Source organism: Cygnus atratus, chromosome 5 (genome assembly GCF_013377495.2).
Source record: "Cygnus atratus isolate AKBS03 ecotype Queensland, Australia chromosome 5, CAtr_DNAZoo_HiC_assembly, whole genome shotgun sequence".
Lineage (NCBI taxonomy): Eukaryota > Metazoa > Chordata > Aves > Anseriformes > Anatidae > Cygnus > Cygnus atratus.
In genome coordinates this window covers 59,803,515-59,817,103 of record NC_066366.1, presented here as the reverse complement: position 1 = coordinate 59,817,103, position 13,589 = coordinate 59,803,515, and the positions used below count along the sequence as shown (strand labels likewise).

At 36.6% G+C, this 13,589-nt stretch overlaps 1 protein-coding gene across 3 annotated transcripts in view; it reads left to right on the top strand.

Moving 5' to 3' along the window:
• PPM1A (protein phosphatase, Mg2+/Mn2+ dependent 1A) overlaps window positions 1-11,772 on the top strand; it is a 28,854-nt gene extending 17,082 nt beyond the window's left edge. For all 3 annotated transcript variants that reach the window (XM_035551457.2, XM_035551459.2, XM_050711364.1), the window contains exons 3-6: window positions 47-164; window positions 5,241-5,349; window positions 7,431-7,488; window positions 9,776-11,772. In XM_035551457.2, coding sequence (XP_035407350.1) covers window positions 47-164; window positions 5,241-5,349; window positions 7,431-7,488; window positions 9,776-9,805 — 315 coding nt within the window. In that variant the 3' untranslated portion in view covers window positions 9,806-11,772. The remainder of the gene's footprint in view (window positions 1-46; window positions 165-5,240; window positions 5,350-7,430; window positions 7,489-9,775) is intronic.
• Window positions 11,773-13,589: the final 1,817 nt, after the last annotated feature.

Sequence of the window (13,589 nt, the reverse complement as noted above, 5' to 3'; positions counted from 1 at the left end):
AGTCTGGTATGTATGCATTCTCAAATCGTTTTTTCTTTTCCACCAGGGAAGTCGAGACAACATGAGTGTGATATTGATCTGTTTTCCGAATGCACCAAAGGTATCACCAGAGGCGGTGAAAAGGGAGGCAGAGTTGGACAAGTACCTGGAAAGCAGAGTAGAAGGTGGATCATTTAAAAAAAAATAAGTAACTTTGTTTCTAAACAGACCCCCTGACCCCTTTCCCTTTCCAACAACTAATTGTATACAGGCTTTTTAGTAGACTTTCAAGTGCCATTGGCCATCTAGTGTACATCTCTGAAAAAGGCACTCTTACAGTCCTGCTGTATATCCTGACAAAATTCTGCTATGAAAGTGCAGCAGACTGTAGCCATGAAAATTGTTCAGGGTGTCAGAGAGGATTCATTTGTGCTCAGTGTTCTTCATGAGTCCATTGACAGCACTAACTTCAGACCAGTAAATCCCTCGTCCTGTTACATGGAGTTAAACGAAATAGTCAGAATATCTTGTAAAGTGTCTACGAAGGTGGTAATTTGAGTGCCACTTTTCTGTGTAGCTCTGTCTGCAAATTAGCCAGAAAAATATTTTATTACACAATTGTGGTAGGGTTACAGCTTAATTACTGTCATCTTAAAGGCACCTGGTAACATGCATACTTACTTGAAAGTATGTCAGAAGTTTGTTAAAGCTAATCTTTAAGCATTCCTGATGAGCACAGTCTGGGAGCACATCTTTAAACAAAATTTTGAAATTATTATCAAAGATGTATTTCTGGAGTTCTTAAACTTTCAGCTGAAACTGCAAGTCTTAGGTGTTTTGGCTCACCTAACTAAAAATGGCATTTAAAATCAGTTTCATTTAAGAGATTTCTCATTAAAACTGGATTTACAGTGCCTTTTGATATTTAAAGATGATCACAGCTTGGATTTTGTTTCTGAAATGTAAGACACAACCGTATGCATTGTTTGCATAGGTTAAGTCTATTTTTGAAGTGGACTCCTCTAGACCTGTATGTTACCAGTCTAGTTATGTACATATACTGTAAGAATCCTTAATAGCACATGCGGCACAATACACAGAGTACTTAAAAACATGGTATCAGTGATTAGTATGCCACAGGAATATATTGTGCACTTTTTTCCTCCTTAACTTGTGTGAAGGTAATGCAAAGTGTAACTTCCGAAGTTTCACAGAGGGCTTGTTCATGTGGGAATTCTGGGTTCAGACAAATTAACGTGCAGTTTAAAGCACTTGCTACCTTGTAGGTGCTCCTTCAGGAAGTACTGCCTTTTTCGAGGGCCTTGTTCCTGAGTCTTGGCAAACTACAGCTATTCTGCCCCCGAATAAATGTCCAGACAGAGCATTTCTGTGTTTTATATAACTTCTCCCTAACAGGAAAAGTTGGTGCACAGTAAGCTATAGTGTGAATCTTTTTGACAGCATAGCAGGAGTATCCACACGTATGGTAGCACTGCATGAGTTGAGTGTCAGATGGCTTTCTCCATTTCAGAGCAGTGAACAGCAGACATTTGAAGAGCTTACTGTATAGGCCCACTCACAGAACTGGTGAAGAGCAAGTATGCTGTAAATTCACCTGTTAATTTATAGCATGTTAACTCTCCTAATTACCTTACCTTATTACCTTCATACCTTAGCTATTTTGTCTTACTTCAGGCAAACCCATGACATGGAATATGAAGATAGCTTCAAGTTTAGGCTGCATTTCAGCTGACCCCATTGTACCCTTAAGAATATTAACAGTGGGGGAAGTTAACACTTTTGTACAGACTCCTCAGTAAATGAAGAACCTAACACTGGAACTGCATGTGATTATGGTACATACAATGAAATTGATTGCCAATTCTTTCCATTTATACAAATATAACATTTCAGGAATGAGTGAAGTGTCATACTTGAATAGAGGCAGAAGGATTCTGTATGTAGTTATAAAGCACTTTAAAACTAATTTAATGACATGTTATCTGAACTACTTGAGGAAATGCATTGTACTTCCCCTCAAGGGTCTTTACTTCTTTTTAGAGTTGTCCTCAGTCTTTTGTCTATTGTTGCACAAAGATATGTAAATTAATGAACATGTAGTAAACACTACTCAACCCCACGGTAATCTATATCAGCTGTAGGCAGAACTTGTCATTTTAGCTCTTACATGTGAGGGAAGTTGAGAGGCTGAAATAAAGCAGAACTTCAAGTATAGTTGTCGATTAATTTTGTTATGTTTAACTTGATAATTCTTGTGCAGTTATATTGTTTCTTGGTGGAAATGGATTATGTGGAATTGGCAAGTAGGGGAAGACTGCTACAGCCTCTGAGGTTTTCAACACTATAGTAAATATTCTTCCTCTTAACATAAGCACTGCCACACTTAAAGCATCTTGACTTTAAAAGCCTAACCTGTAGCTGAAGGATCTAGAAAATACAAAGACTACTTTTAGAATTCTCTTACTAATTTGTAATATCAAAATTCAAATTCATTAAAGCAGAAACCTGGTGAAAAATGCATATAATGTGTTCTTCTGCACTTTGGTACTCAGTGTAGTCCTAACAGGTAATGAGATTTGATGCTTACCAATGTGCATTTTTCCTGGTTGTGCTTTTATTCCCTCGGCCTAGAACATATCTTTATACTGTGAAGTAGTAGTGCAAGTTTTAAGACTGAACAGGGCTTATTACTGGTGGGCCTCTTGAACAAGAGGGTGTTGTAACTAGATGATCTTTGAGGTCCATTCCAGCCCAAAGCATTCTTTGAACAAGGAGAGTTGATTCAGTTTTTAAAAAAATGAGAGCTTTCTACTCACTGTGTCACCTTGGACTCTCCTTTTATCAATTCTTGATGTGTTTGTGGTCCAGATAGCTACAACAGATAATAATAGAAGAAGAAGCAAGTGTGGAGAAGCATCATTGTGCCATTACTTGCGATAAATCAGTGTTTCTCCTAAAATGTCATGTAAACTTCCTGGTAGTTTACATCCTAATTAGTCATTCCAAAATGAATTGCTATTATTTGCACTAATATGTGAGTTATTGACGTGTTGGCTCTAAAAAGACACTTGTCTACGGTTCTTTTTCTGTTCTCAGTTTACTACATATAAGCATACAGTAATAGATAGTCTTTGCAATATTTATATCTATGTAGAGATAAATAAATTTCAGTTAGCTGTTACGTGTTCCCTCCCATATTTACACAACATTGAAACTTTGGCTTTTTCTTAAACTTTGTGTGGAATTCTATTTCAGAATATGAAGTAAGCAGATATGTTTAAAATCCTTTATTTTAGGGTTGTAAGTACATTTTTCCAGTACATGATGCCATGAAAATGTGTAGAAGGTTTAAAACTAAATTGAAGAGGGAGGGGGGCTTGTAAGATGTACTGAAAGAAGGTATTCCAATAAATTAAACACAGCTAGCAGACCGACTCCATTTGTTGTGTCATCAGTGTTCATTCAGTCTGTATCTTTAGTTTTCTCAAAATATAAATGTATTCATTTAGTGGAGACTGTATGTTAAATGTACTGCAGTTACAGGTTGTGAAACTGTGTAGTATAGGTAAAATATAAAATCCTTATTTTTGTACAGCAGAACTCTAGCTCTAGCACAATGTAGAATATACTAGATGTTCAAAATTGCACAATAAAGGAACTTGGCAAACCAAATCTGAGATCTTGCTTCTTATTCAGATTTATGAGTGTTAGATTATTTACTAAATGTTAGATGGTAAAATGAATTTTGGCCATAGATTTTTGAGGGAACTGCAAGTTTTTAAGGTACCTGTGGTGTGTGGTGTTAAACATTTAAAATGTAGGTTTTGAATTGACCAGGTTAAAGCTTTGTGTTGCAGTGTCTGACGCTGGTTGAGGACTAGACAGTATTTCCAGTGTACATTGCAAATAATTTACACAGCTGACTGCAAATAGACCTGATTGGTTTTGTAAACACACACAGCCATGAAAAGCAATTGCATGCACAAAAATTCACTTTTTTTTTTTTTTACTAAAAAGTAAAACTGTTCATTTTAAAAGATTCAATTTGCCATACCTCATTAATTAAATTATAAAATGGAAAGTTGGTATGCTATCTGGAATTATCATTTAGGGTAAAAACTGAATGCTAAAGTGTTTATTTCAGAAGTGGTACTGATGAGTTCCAACCACTTCAAGTTGTATAAGTACTTTCTGACATGAAGAATAGTGTGTGTATTTGTATGTGTGTGTATATACACGTGTATATATGCACACGTGCTCATTGTATGTGGGCTGCAGTATTCACTTGAAGATCAACAGTGCCAAGTCTTAATTCATCTCATTTCTGAGCTCTTGTTTACAGAAGACCTGATGAGATGCATTTTTTAAAAGTTTTTTAAAATTTTTTAAAAATTTTTTAAAACTTAATTTTTTTTTTTTTTAAACATTTTAAAATTTCATAAAATCCCTACTTAAAGAGAATCTTTCCAGGAGTGGTACAGTGAAATCTCTTGAGAGTTCAAATAAAATTGTGTGCTTACTGCTTTAAAAACAAAAAACAAAAACAGGTCTAAGAATAAAATTAAGGAACTAATTCCCTAACAAATGTGACTGTGGCTACAGAACAGAGCCTTTTCAGCCAGAAGTTGGAGTGGATCAGCTTTAAATAACTGCCCAGTAGTCACACATTCCCCAAGTTGAGTGAAGGATGGAGCTGTCTCTTAACTCTGATGTCCCTGGCTTTTAATTTGTACATAATAGTTCCTAACGTTTGCATGTTGTGGTCATGCGGTAAGGTACAAGTACTGGCTTATACACATACAGCCACGGGAGTTATTTTTCATGTGTATGAACTTTCGTTTCTTGAAAATACTGTGTTTTGTATGATGGCGATAATCTTTTACCTTCTATTGCAGTGATAAAGCTGATGTTAATATTTGCCTCATGCCCATTGCATTTTGTTGGGACGATAAAATAATGATACAATAGGAAAGCCATTAAAGAAATTGTTTCCACGTGTATTAGGTAGCTGTGTATTTCTAAAACCATTATGCATGTTAACAGCAGGATATCTTGTCTCAAAACCATCACAGGTTCTTTTTCTCACTGAACCAAAGTTAACGTTTACCATGTTGAGTCTGGTCTGTCAATGATTTCTTATATTAACAGAAGTTAAGCTGCCTTTTTATAAAACTGAGTGTTTCAATCTTTTTAAGTTAAATTTGGACTGCACTTACAAAAAAAGTACTTCTGATTCCCAGAGATCATAAAGAAGCAGGGTGAAGGAGTACCAGACTTAGTCCATGTGATGCGTACGTTAGCAACTGAGAGCATCCCAAACCTCCCACCAGGGGGTGAATTGGCAAGCAAGTGAGTTCACATCAATGTAAATGTGTTGTTTTTTATTTTATTTTATTTAAATTTAAACTTAACATTAAGGCCACTCTTAAAAGTGGGGGGAGGGAAGAAAGGATACAGTACAAAAGATGATCTGTTCTCCAATTCTGATTATTGAATTGCTCTGAATGAGAAGGGACAGTATAAAACAGAGTTAACTTGTTGATCACTACTAAAATTGAAAGTAAAAATGTAATTTGGGGATGGGTCTTTTTTAAGGGTGGCCTGAGTGTCTCTTGTTTTTTTGTAATTAACTGGGTTTTCTGGGAGGGAGGTTGTGTGTCTGAAGATGCAAAAATAATGCACTGACTTTAGTAGCTACTTGGAGATATGGTTCTGCACTTCAGGAAGACATGCATATAATGTTTTGCTTGGCAGTTTTTCTTGTTTGCAGCTGAGGCACTATTGTCATTGCTTGAAAGTTTGCTTATGCATCTCTCTGCTTGTGACAAATACAAAAACTCTATAGAAGTCTATTGAAGTTAAGTAGAGTGTTATATTTAAAACTTTAAATAGGCTGGCTTTGTCCTTGAGTTCAGGGCTGGTGCTGTGTCTCATAAATAGATGTTCAGCACTTAAGGGAGAGATGTACTTAGCTCGTTTGCCCACCAAGTGCTTTTTGGTTCAAAAGATTATTCATGAACCTGTACCGTGCAGATTGAGCACATGTGCTGTGGACAGTCTATTTCTAATACTTCAGAGTATAATTTTGTATTATTACGCCAAAACATGGTCTGTGGGCACGTAAGTGAGTAAATGATGACTGAGTTGTAAGGATGACTTCTACAAAATTGTTCTTATATTAACTAGTAAAAGAGATTGCTGTTTTATATATAATAGTAACACCTATTTAGGATGTGTTGCAGTCATCTTGAAGTATCGATGTGTGCCATCTTTCATGAATAACTGACTCAAATTGTTTATCTCGAGCTCCTTTGGCTGGCTCTAGCATCATGGTTGCGGGGAAGTGCGGAGGTCACTGAAGCAATTGACTTCCGTGTGATTATGTGCTTTAGTGATGCTAGCTTGAATAGAGATTGACAAAAGTATGGATTTAATTGGATGTTAGCGTAACTCAAAGCAGTAATGACAATTTGGAAGGAAAACAATGCTTTTCAAAAACTTGGCTTTATTTAGGATCAAAGATACCTGTTGCTGAAAGATGAGAACAGCTTTCCAGTTCATACGTGCGATATACTTTGTGTGTAATTGCTTGTTTTATTGCTTTAAATTCAACCTCTTCTTCTGTGCTGTATAATCATTCACTAGATTCACTGTGATGTTTATACTGCTGCCTGATAGTTCTTGACTTTTCATTGTTGCAGGATGATTATAAAGCCTGTCATCTGCTTTTTTCTTCTAAAACATTCCTTTGTGATTCCTCTGCATGTATTCATGAGCATTTAAGAAGCGTTTTTGAGGTTTGTTTTCTATCACAGTTGTAGTTTGCTGCTTTGTCATACTTGGTTCTGCAAATAGGCTATCTGGAAGAAAATTGCTTTTCAAGTCCCGTCTGTGACTCTTCCCTTTTGCTCCCTTCTTTCTTTCCGGCTCCCCCTCCAAAATTTATTCCTTATGTGCTGGGCAAGGCAGAGGCTTCGTCTTCCATCAGCCTCCCTTATTTTTTTGTGTATCAGTTTTCAAGAAATCCTCTTCTTGAAACCCTCTGGAGGCGTCATAATATCTGAAGGTGCTACTGCAGTATTCATTGGGCACACAAACGCCATGGCATTCAACTCCTATCACGTACTCAGATGCCCGCTTCCAAAGCCTCAGAGACATACCACCAAACAGCACTGCGGCCTCATCTGAATGTCTGTGCTCTTCTTGTGCTTAATGCAGAGTGCTATCCAGCCTTGTTTTTCATAAAGGCTTTAAAGGACTATGATAGCTATGTTTAATGACGCTTAACGGTAACTTGCAGTAAACTTGGTCCTGAGAATTTGAAACATTTAAAAGTTTGCATTTGAAATTGCAGTTTTGCTTGGGGATTTTGATTTAAAAAGGCAGAGCCTTAAAATCTTGTTGTTTCTTTAATTTCTTGTTCCCTCTAGACGGAGTGTGATTGAAGCTGTTTATAACAGACTGAACCCCTACAGGAATGATGATACTGTAAGTATCTTTTCCCCTGCATTCTTTCCTCTGACCCCAGTAATTTCAGCTGGTTTTTGTTGTTTTGTTTGTTTTTTTTAAGTTTGCTGTTTCTTGGTTAGAAAACCCCTTCCCCCCAAAAGTGATAACCTTCTTGTGCTCTTTCTCTTTGGGCTTTGTTTTATGGTTGTTTTCTGATGGTTTCTGCTGATGGTAGTCTCAGAACTTCAGCCTAGTTGACTTGCTGGTTTTCTGGAATTTTGTGATGTGAATCCTGCCTGGATTTATAACTCTCTGTTCTAAGGATATATACGTTTTCCAAATGCTGTGGGAAGCACTCTCTTACTAAGACTTATAGCAAGCATATGGTTTAGGTTCTTGTATGTCAGTGATCAGTTAGGAACCAATGTCAGGGTGATGGAGGGAACAACTCTAAAATATGAACAGTGATCTCAGTTGCATTTAGATTATTGGGAATAACGTTCAGTCACTGAAAGTGCTTTACTTCATAAAGTAGTATTTATTTCATGATTTACCTTTCAGCAAAAATTACTTATGTGCTTACATGTGACATAAAGTAAAATGCCTCCAAACGTGAAGTTGTGCACTGGCTTTACAACCGAGTGCTTCTGTTTGTTTGGCCGTCGTCACGATACCTTTAGCATAACAGTTCCTTAATACTGGCTGAAGGAGGATGCTTTATATTCAAAATACATTCTGTAGTAAGTTACTGCTCTATGAATGTACAGTAAACTTTGTTTTGTGGTGATGTTGTCAAGTTGGATTCAGAAATTTGCATAGTGAATAGCTGGCATGCAGCTCCTGCATTTTTGCTCACTGCTGTTTTTATTCTTCATCCTTGCAATTGGAACAAACATAGCCGTTTTAGTCTTTCATATAATGGTTCTCCTTTGCTACTTCTGGTCTTGAAGGAAAATCTGGAGGTGGTACTCTTGCAAAGAGTAATTTTAGTGATCTTGGCTTTTTTACTACACCTCCATGCCAACTGTTCTTTTGGGTTTGTAATGAATTCTGTGTGCAAGTTTGAATGAAGGGTGCAGAAAGTTAATGCTAAAAAATTGTCATATGTGGCATTGCTAGAGACTTAATTAGCCTCTTTCCTTTGAAAGGAATCAGTAAGGCAGTGCTTCCAAAGAAGAGTAATATTTCTACCTCCTGCAGTCTCAGTAACGATGGGGAAGTGTCGTTATGGAAGCACCAGCAGAGACTGTTGTTAAAGCCCATCATGTCTCTTAGTTATTAGGGGAAGGTAACATGTCATGCTGGAACAACCACAGATTGCTGTATGTAGCAGCTTGCTCTGCTGCCTGTGCTGCTGACTTAACTTCTGCTTCAGCTACTGAGCTGTGGTCACACTTCTTAGCTGTGGTGTTAACGTACGTACCCAACGTGATGGAAATGAGGCTGTTAGATTGTTCTATATTCAGCTTTATCTAAGTGAGAGAACAAGAAATGGACACAAAGGTAAATGGATTAAAAACCACTAGAACTTAACTATTTGATTTGTACTAGGATTTTTTTTAACTGATAGCAGGAGTCAGTGAAACAGCTTTCAGTGTGATTTCATTTTTCAGCTATACAAGATCCATTATTGCCTTTGGACCTAAATAGGCCAAATTTTAGGGATACTCAGATATTGGATGCATGGATGTAATGCCACGCAGTGTAGCCATACAGTTATGACTTAGAGTATGACATGTTTCTATTTTAAGTTTTATGTTAGGGAATTTTTGTGATTTCTTCTTGCAGCTTTATTACAATCAAAAGTCAGGGTTTCCTGCAGTTACCAAAACTACACTCCTCTGTTTAAACTTAAATTATAAGTAGTAGAATTCATCTGAATTATAATAAGGTGTCTGTTGATGACTGTCTTCCTATGCAGTGAGGAAGGACTGAATTCACAAAGGATGGTAATGATAAAAAGTATGAGGCACATCCTGCTGTTTTGACAGACCTGTGTAATAAGTGTATCCCTTTTGTATTACTTCTAACTATTCTGGGAGTGCTTTTAAATATTGTTCCTGGGATGTTGTTATGAGGATTGGTAAGCATTTTAGAAAACATTTGGTCAGATTTTGAAACCTTTTTTTACCTTAGTGCTTCATTAATTAAATGTATGGTTTTTTAGATGTTTGTGAATGTTATTTCTGCTGTTTCTGAAAGGGGAGAGAAAACAAGCTCCTAAAATGATTTAAGTTTTTTTTTCCCTTTTCAGTCTGGATTATCCAGAAACTGCTGTAACTATGGGCACTCCAGACTTTAAAGGGTTCCTTCTTTTTTCTTTAAGGATTCTGCCTCAACTGATGATATGTGGTAAAACTGCTCATCTAGCTGTGGAGTTCATGTTTCATCCTTCAAATGAAAGTGCAGCCCAACCTCAGTGACCCTTCTTAACATCCATCCTCAATATTAATTAAAGAAGGGAATATGATGTGTTGGTGAGAGTGACTACAGCAGAAAACTACAGCAGTACGACATCTAGCCCAGGAACTGATCTTTTTTGTAAAACAGACTTCTGTAAACGTGATTTCAAACCATAATTCATGTTGTAAATCAGACTCCAGCAATTTATGTTGTATGATTTTGTTTTTGTAAAGTGCAATTGTCTTTGTACAAAATGCTCATATTTAATTATGAATTGCTTTAAATCACTATAAAGGTTAGAAGAAATGTTTGGCTTGTGTGATGCAACAATATATATATACCCTTTAAATTCATGTTGTGGTTTTGGATTGCAAGGAGCAGCAGCCTAGCCAGCTAGGTGCTCAAGAGGTGCACAAAACTGTAAAGATAACTTCTCGTTTTATACGAAAGCTGAACTTGTGGGCAACTTGCCAGGAATCAGTGTGTGAATTTGCTCGGCAAAGGAAGAACAGCAAAGAGTAGTGCACTTTCTTCAACAAACATATCTCATTTTCTTGGAGGCACTCCTGCTCTCACATTGAGTTAAAGGGAGTTCCGATTTTGACTTCAGTGGGAGTTGAATCATGCCCTATTAATAGTATCGTGTTCATACGCGTATGAACCTTGGGATTAGAATGCCTTGATTCTTTGCACCTCTTTTTTCATTAACCCTTACCTGAAACTACTAATCACTGAGCACGAACAGGCAGCTTTCTACATACAGTAGGAGTCTGCAGCATTTTTACAATACTGATTGGCTGGGTCTGCTGCTGTTCCAAGTAAAATACTCTGAATTCCATTTTATCAATAAAGCTTGGTTTAACAAACAAGAAATTTATCCATAAATGTGTAATTCCTTTTTTCCTGCCTTTTGAAATGTCAGTGCCATTGTAAATGATATTTTACATGTGGAAGAATATTTTTATTAATTGGTAGCCCATTTTTAAAATGGGAAGAATTTTAATTACTGCCCAAGACATAGCCATATGCTAGAGGATGAAGTGGGATTAACGTTACCCTATTTTTTACGTGTGGGTTTTTTCAGGCTTTTTTTCTCCCCACTGAAGATGTGCATTGGTTTGAATTTGCCTACTGTTTGATAAAAATACATTTGTCAAAGCCTGACAATCTTTAACATTTTATGGTGTGTGTTTTTAATTGACCCACTTACTTAGAATGAGAGACTAGTGGTTAAACAGTACTTGTGATTTGAGATATAGCATGTTGACAATATTTAACTGTTCGTTGTTTAAAATTCTAATTTAAAATTTTATAAGATAATAAACTAATTTGATTTAAGCCTAGCTTTCTCCCATTGAACATGCAAAATTAAGTTTTCAAGTCAGTCGTGTTTGCAAAACTGCTGTTTTGTGCACCTTGTATTGTCTTTTTGGTTGAGAATATTGTATTAAATATGTAGTTTACTCATTTAGTAGGCAGATTCCCCAAAAGGAAAATCAGTAAAACAAGTAGATTGTAACATTTACTGCGGTTAAACAGAATCAAGACGTGGTGTATAATTACTTTTTGATAGGAAAATGTAGTACAATGCATTTTGCTATATTTGTCTTTCCCTAACTTTGAAATATACATATTTGTATATATAGCCTTAAAACTAATGCAGAGTTAGGGAACACTGAACAGTGAAAAAGTAACTTATAGTGTCTTGGAACTAAGTATAGTATATACCAGCAAACTTTTCTTTTATCCCTCTTGTCTATGTGGGGTGCTTAAAACGTAACTTCATTGTATTCAGTTTGTAATCTGTTCAAGCATGAATGAAGAAAACATAAGCACTATTTGTATTTATAAATTTATAGCAATTTTTGCTTAAAGAACCAGTTCCTTACCTACCTATGAATAAATGCTTAAAATGTCTAATTTTGTTGTAGAGTGCAAAACTATAATAATGTTAAGTTATAGCTTCACAGGCACCTAATTAACAAGCGTATTTAATACATGGCGTATTAGTGCAAAAAGCTAAACTCAGTTTAGGACTAGGCAGATAAAGTTCTGTCCTTTTTCATAGAGACTAAAGTTTAGTTTTGGAAACAGCAAAACGTTGAACTGGACTGTGGAAACTTTGAGTTTTAAACTTTGAGAATCAGAAGCAAAACTGTGGTGTGAAAAGCCATACTTCAAACCATAATCACTTAAAGTGTCTCAGTGACAAATGATGTATTTTGAAGCCTCTTCCTATGAAGTCTCCTAAAGGTTAGGAAGAAAATAATTCTGCTATTGCTGCAGGTGCTGTAACTAGGTTTGAGGGTAGCAAAAGAAAGCCCGTTTCAGGCCTTTCTCCCTACCACCTATGTGCAGCATTTTGATGAGGTCAGAGCACTGAATCTATTATGAATGCATAAACACTGCCATTTTAGATACAGAGTTTGATTACAAAATATTAAGTATATAATGCATCCTAGAAAAGAGGCAAGCTGTACTTTTCACTGCTCTGAAAAGAAAAAGGAAAAGGCACTTTTGCACCTTTGTGCATCTCCTTCTTGCACCAGAAACTTTTTGTTAATTGCTAAAAACATTAGCACCTCAGGGGCAAGGCAGCAATTTTTTTTTTGAAGTATTGTGTGCTATTTATTTCCCTCATGGAAAACTATTCCTGTGTGACAAAAATGAAAATTCTGTGATGTTAAAAGATGTATTTTTAAATACATGTTCAACTAGGATGGTCCCAATTTGCTTGTTTTTTTAAAAGGAAATGATATTTGTAAAGCTACTTCACTTCGTATGCCATGCAATTTTGTTTTCCTTCTACATTTGACGGCTTCACTGGCTTCAGTTTCTGTGAGTTTTGTTACAGTCAGATTAAATGTTTCACTGATCATTCTGGGAAAATTACCTGTTCTGCTTTATAGACCTTTCAAACAATTCTCACTAATTCAGCATTGAAATGTGCTCAAGACAGAGGCTTTCTAAAATGTCCTAGAACCAACGTTGGATTAGCTAAACTGAATTACGTTAAGCGGGGTCCTAGACTTGCAAGGCCTTGTAAACCCGTTGTATCGGCAGAGTCCTGGTGCATGTGGTGAGTCGTGGAGCCGGGGCCTTTCTGGTAGCTGCTCTTGCCTGGTCAGCAGGTGGTACAGGCCTTGATGCGTGGCCGTCACTTGTTTTAATCTTCCATCAGAAGTGAGAATCGGAGAGAGAAATTCCATCTACTTGTCATGAAACTGTGCTGGATTGGGGTAATCCTAGGTTGTCTCCTACTAGCAAGATGCCTGAAGAATATTAAACAGCAGATGAGTAATGGTAGCACTGACCTTGACAGTTCACGCAGGTGCCAAAGCTAATCATTTTAACACCTACTTACGATGCTGACTTGAATGTCAATTAAACTGTCACAAAACTGATACTGTCTCAACTGTATAGGTTAGATCTGAGCCATGTTGCTTAGTTCAAGAATTGGAATCGTCAGGGTGATTTAACCAAATTGGGGAACGGTTTTCACTGCAATTCATTCCCTGCTAGGAATCTCATCTTGTTACACTGAGGTAGCATAGACTTCCTACTGAATTTTTTTAAATTGTTTATGAACTCAGGATGTAGTTTCATGGTCAATTTATATCAAGACTGAACTATTGCTACACGTCTGTTTCCACTGCCCTTCTTGTGCCAGCAGTAGCGCTTCTGTGGCAATGCAGCTAGGACCAGAAAAGAAAATCTGTACTCTCAGCTGGACAAAG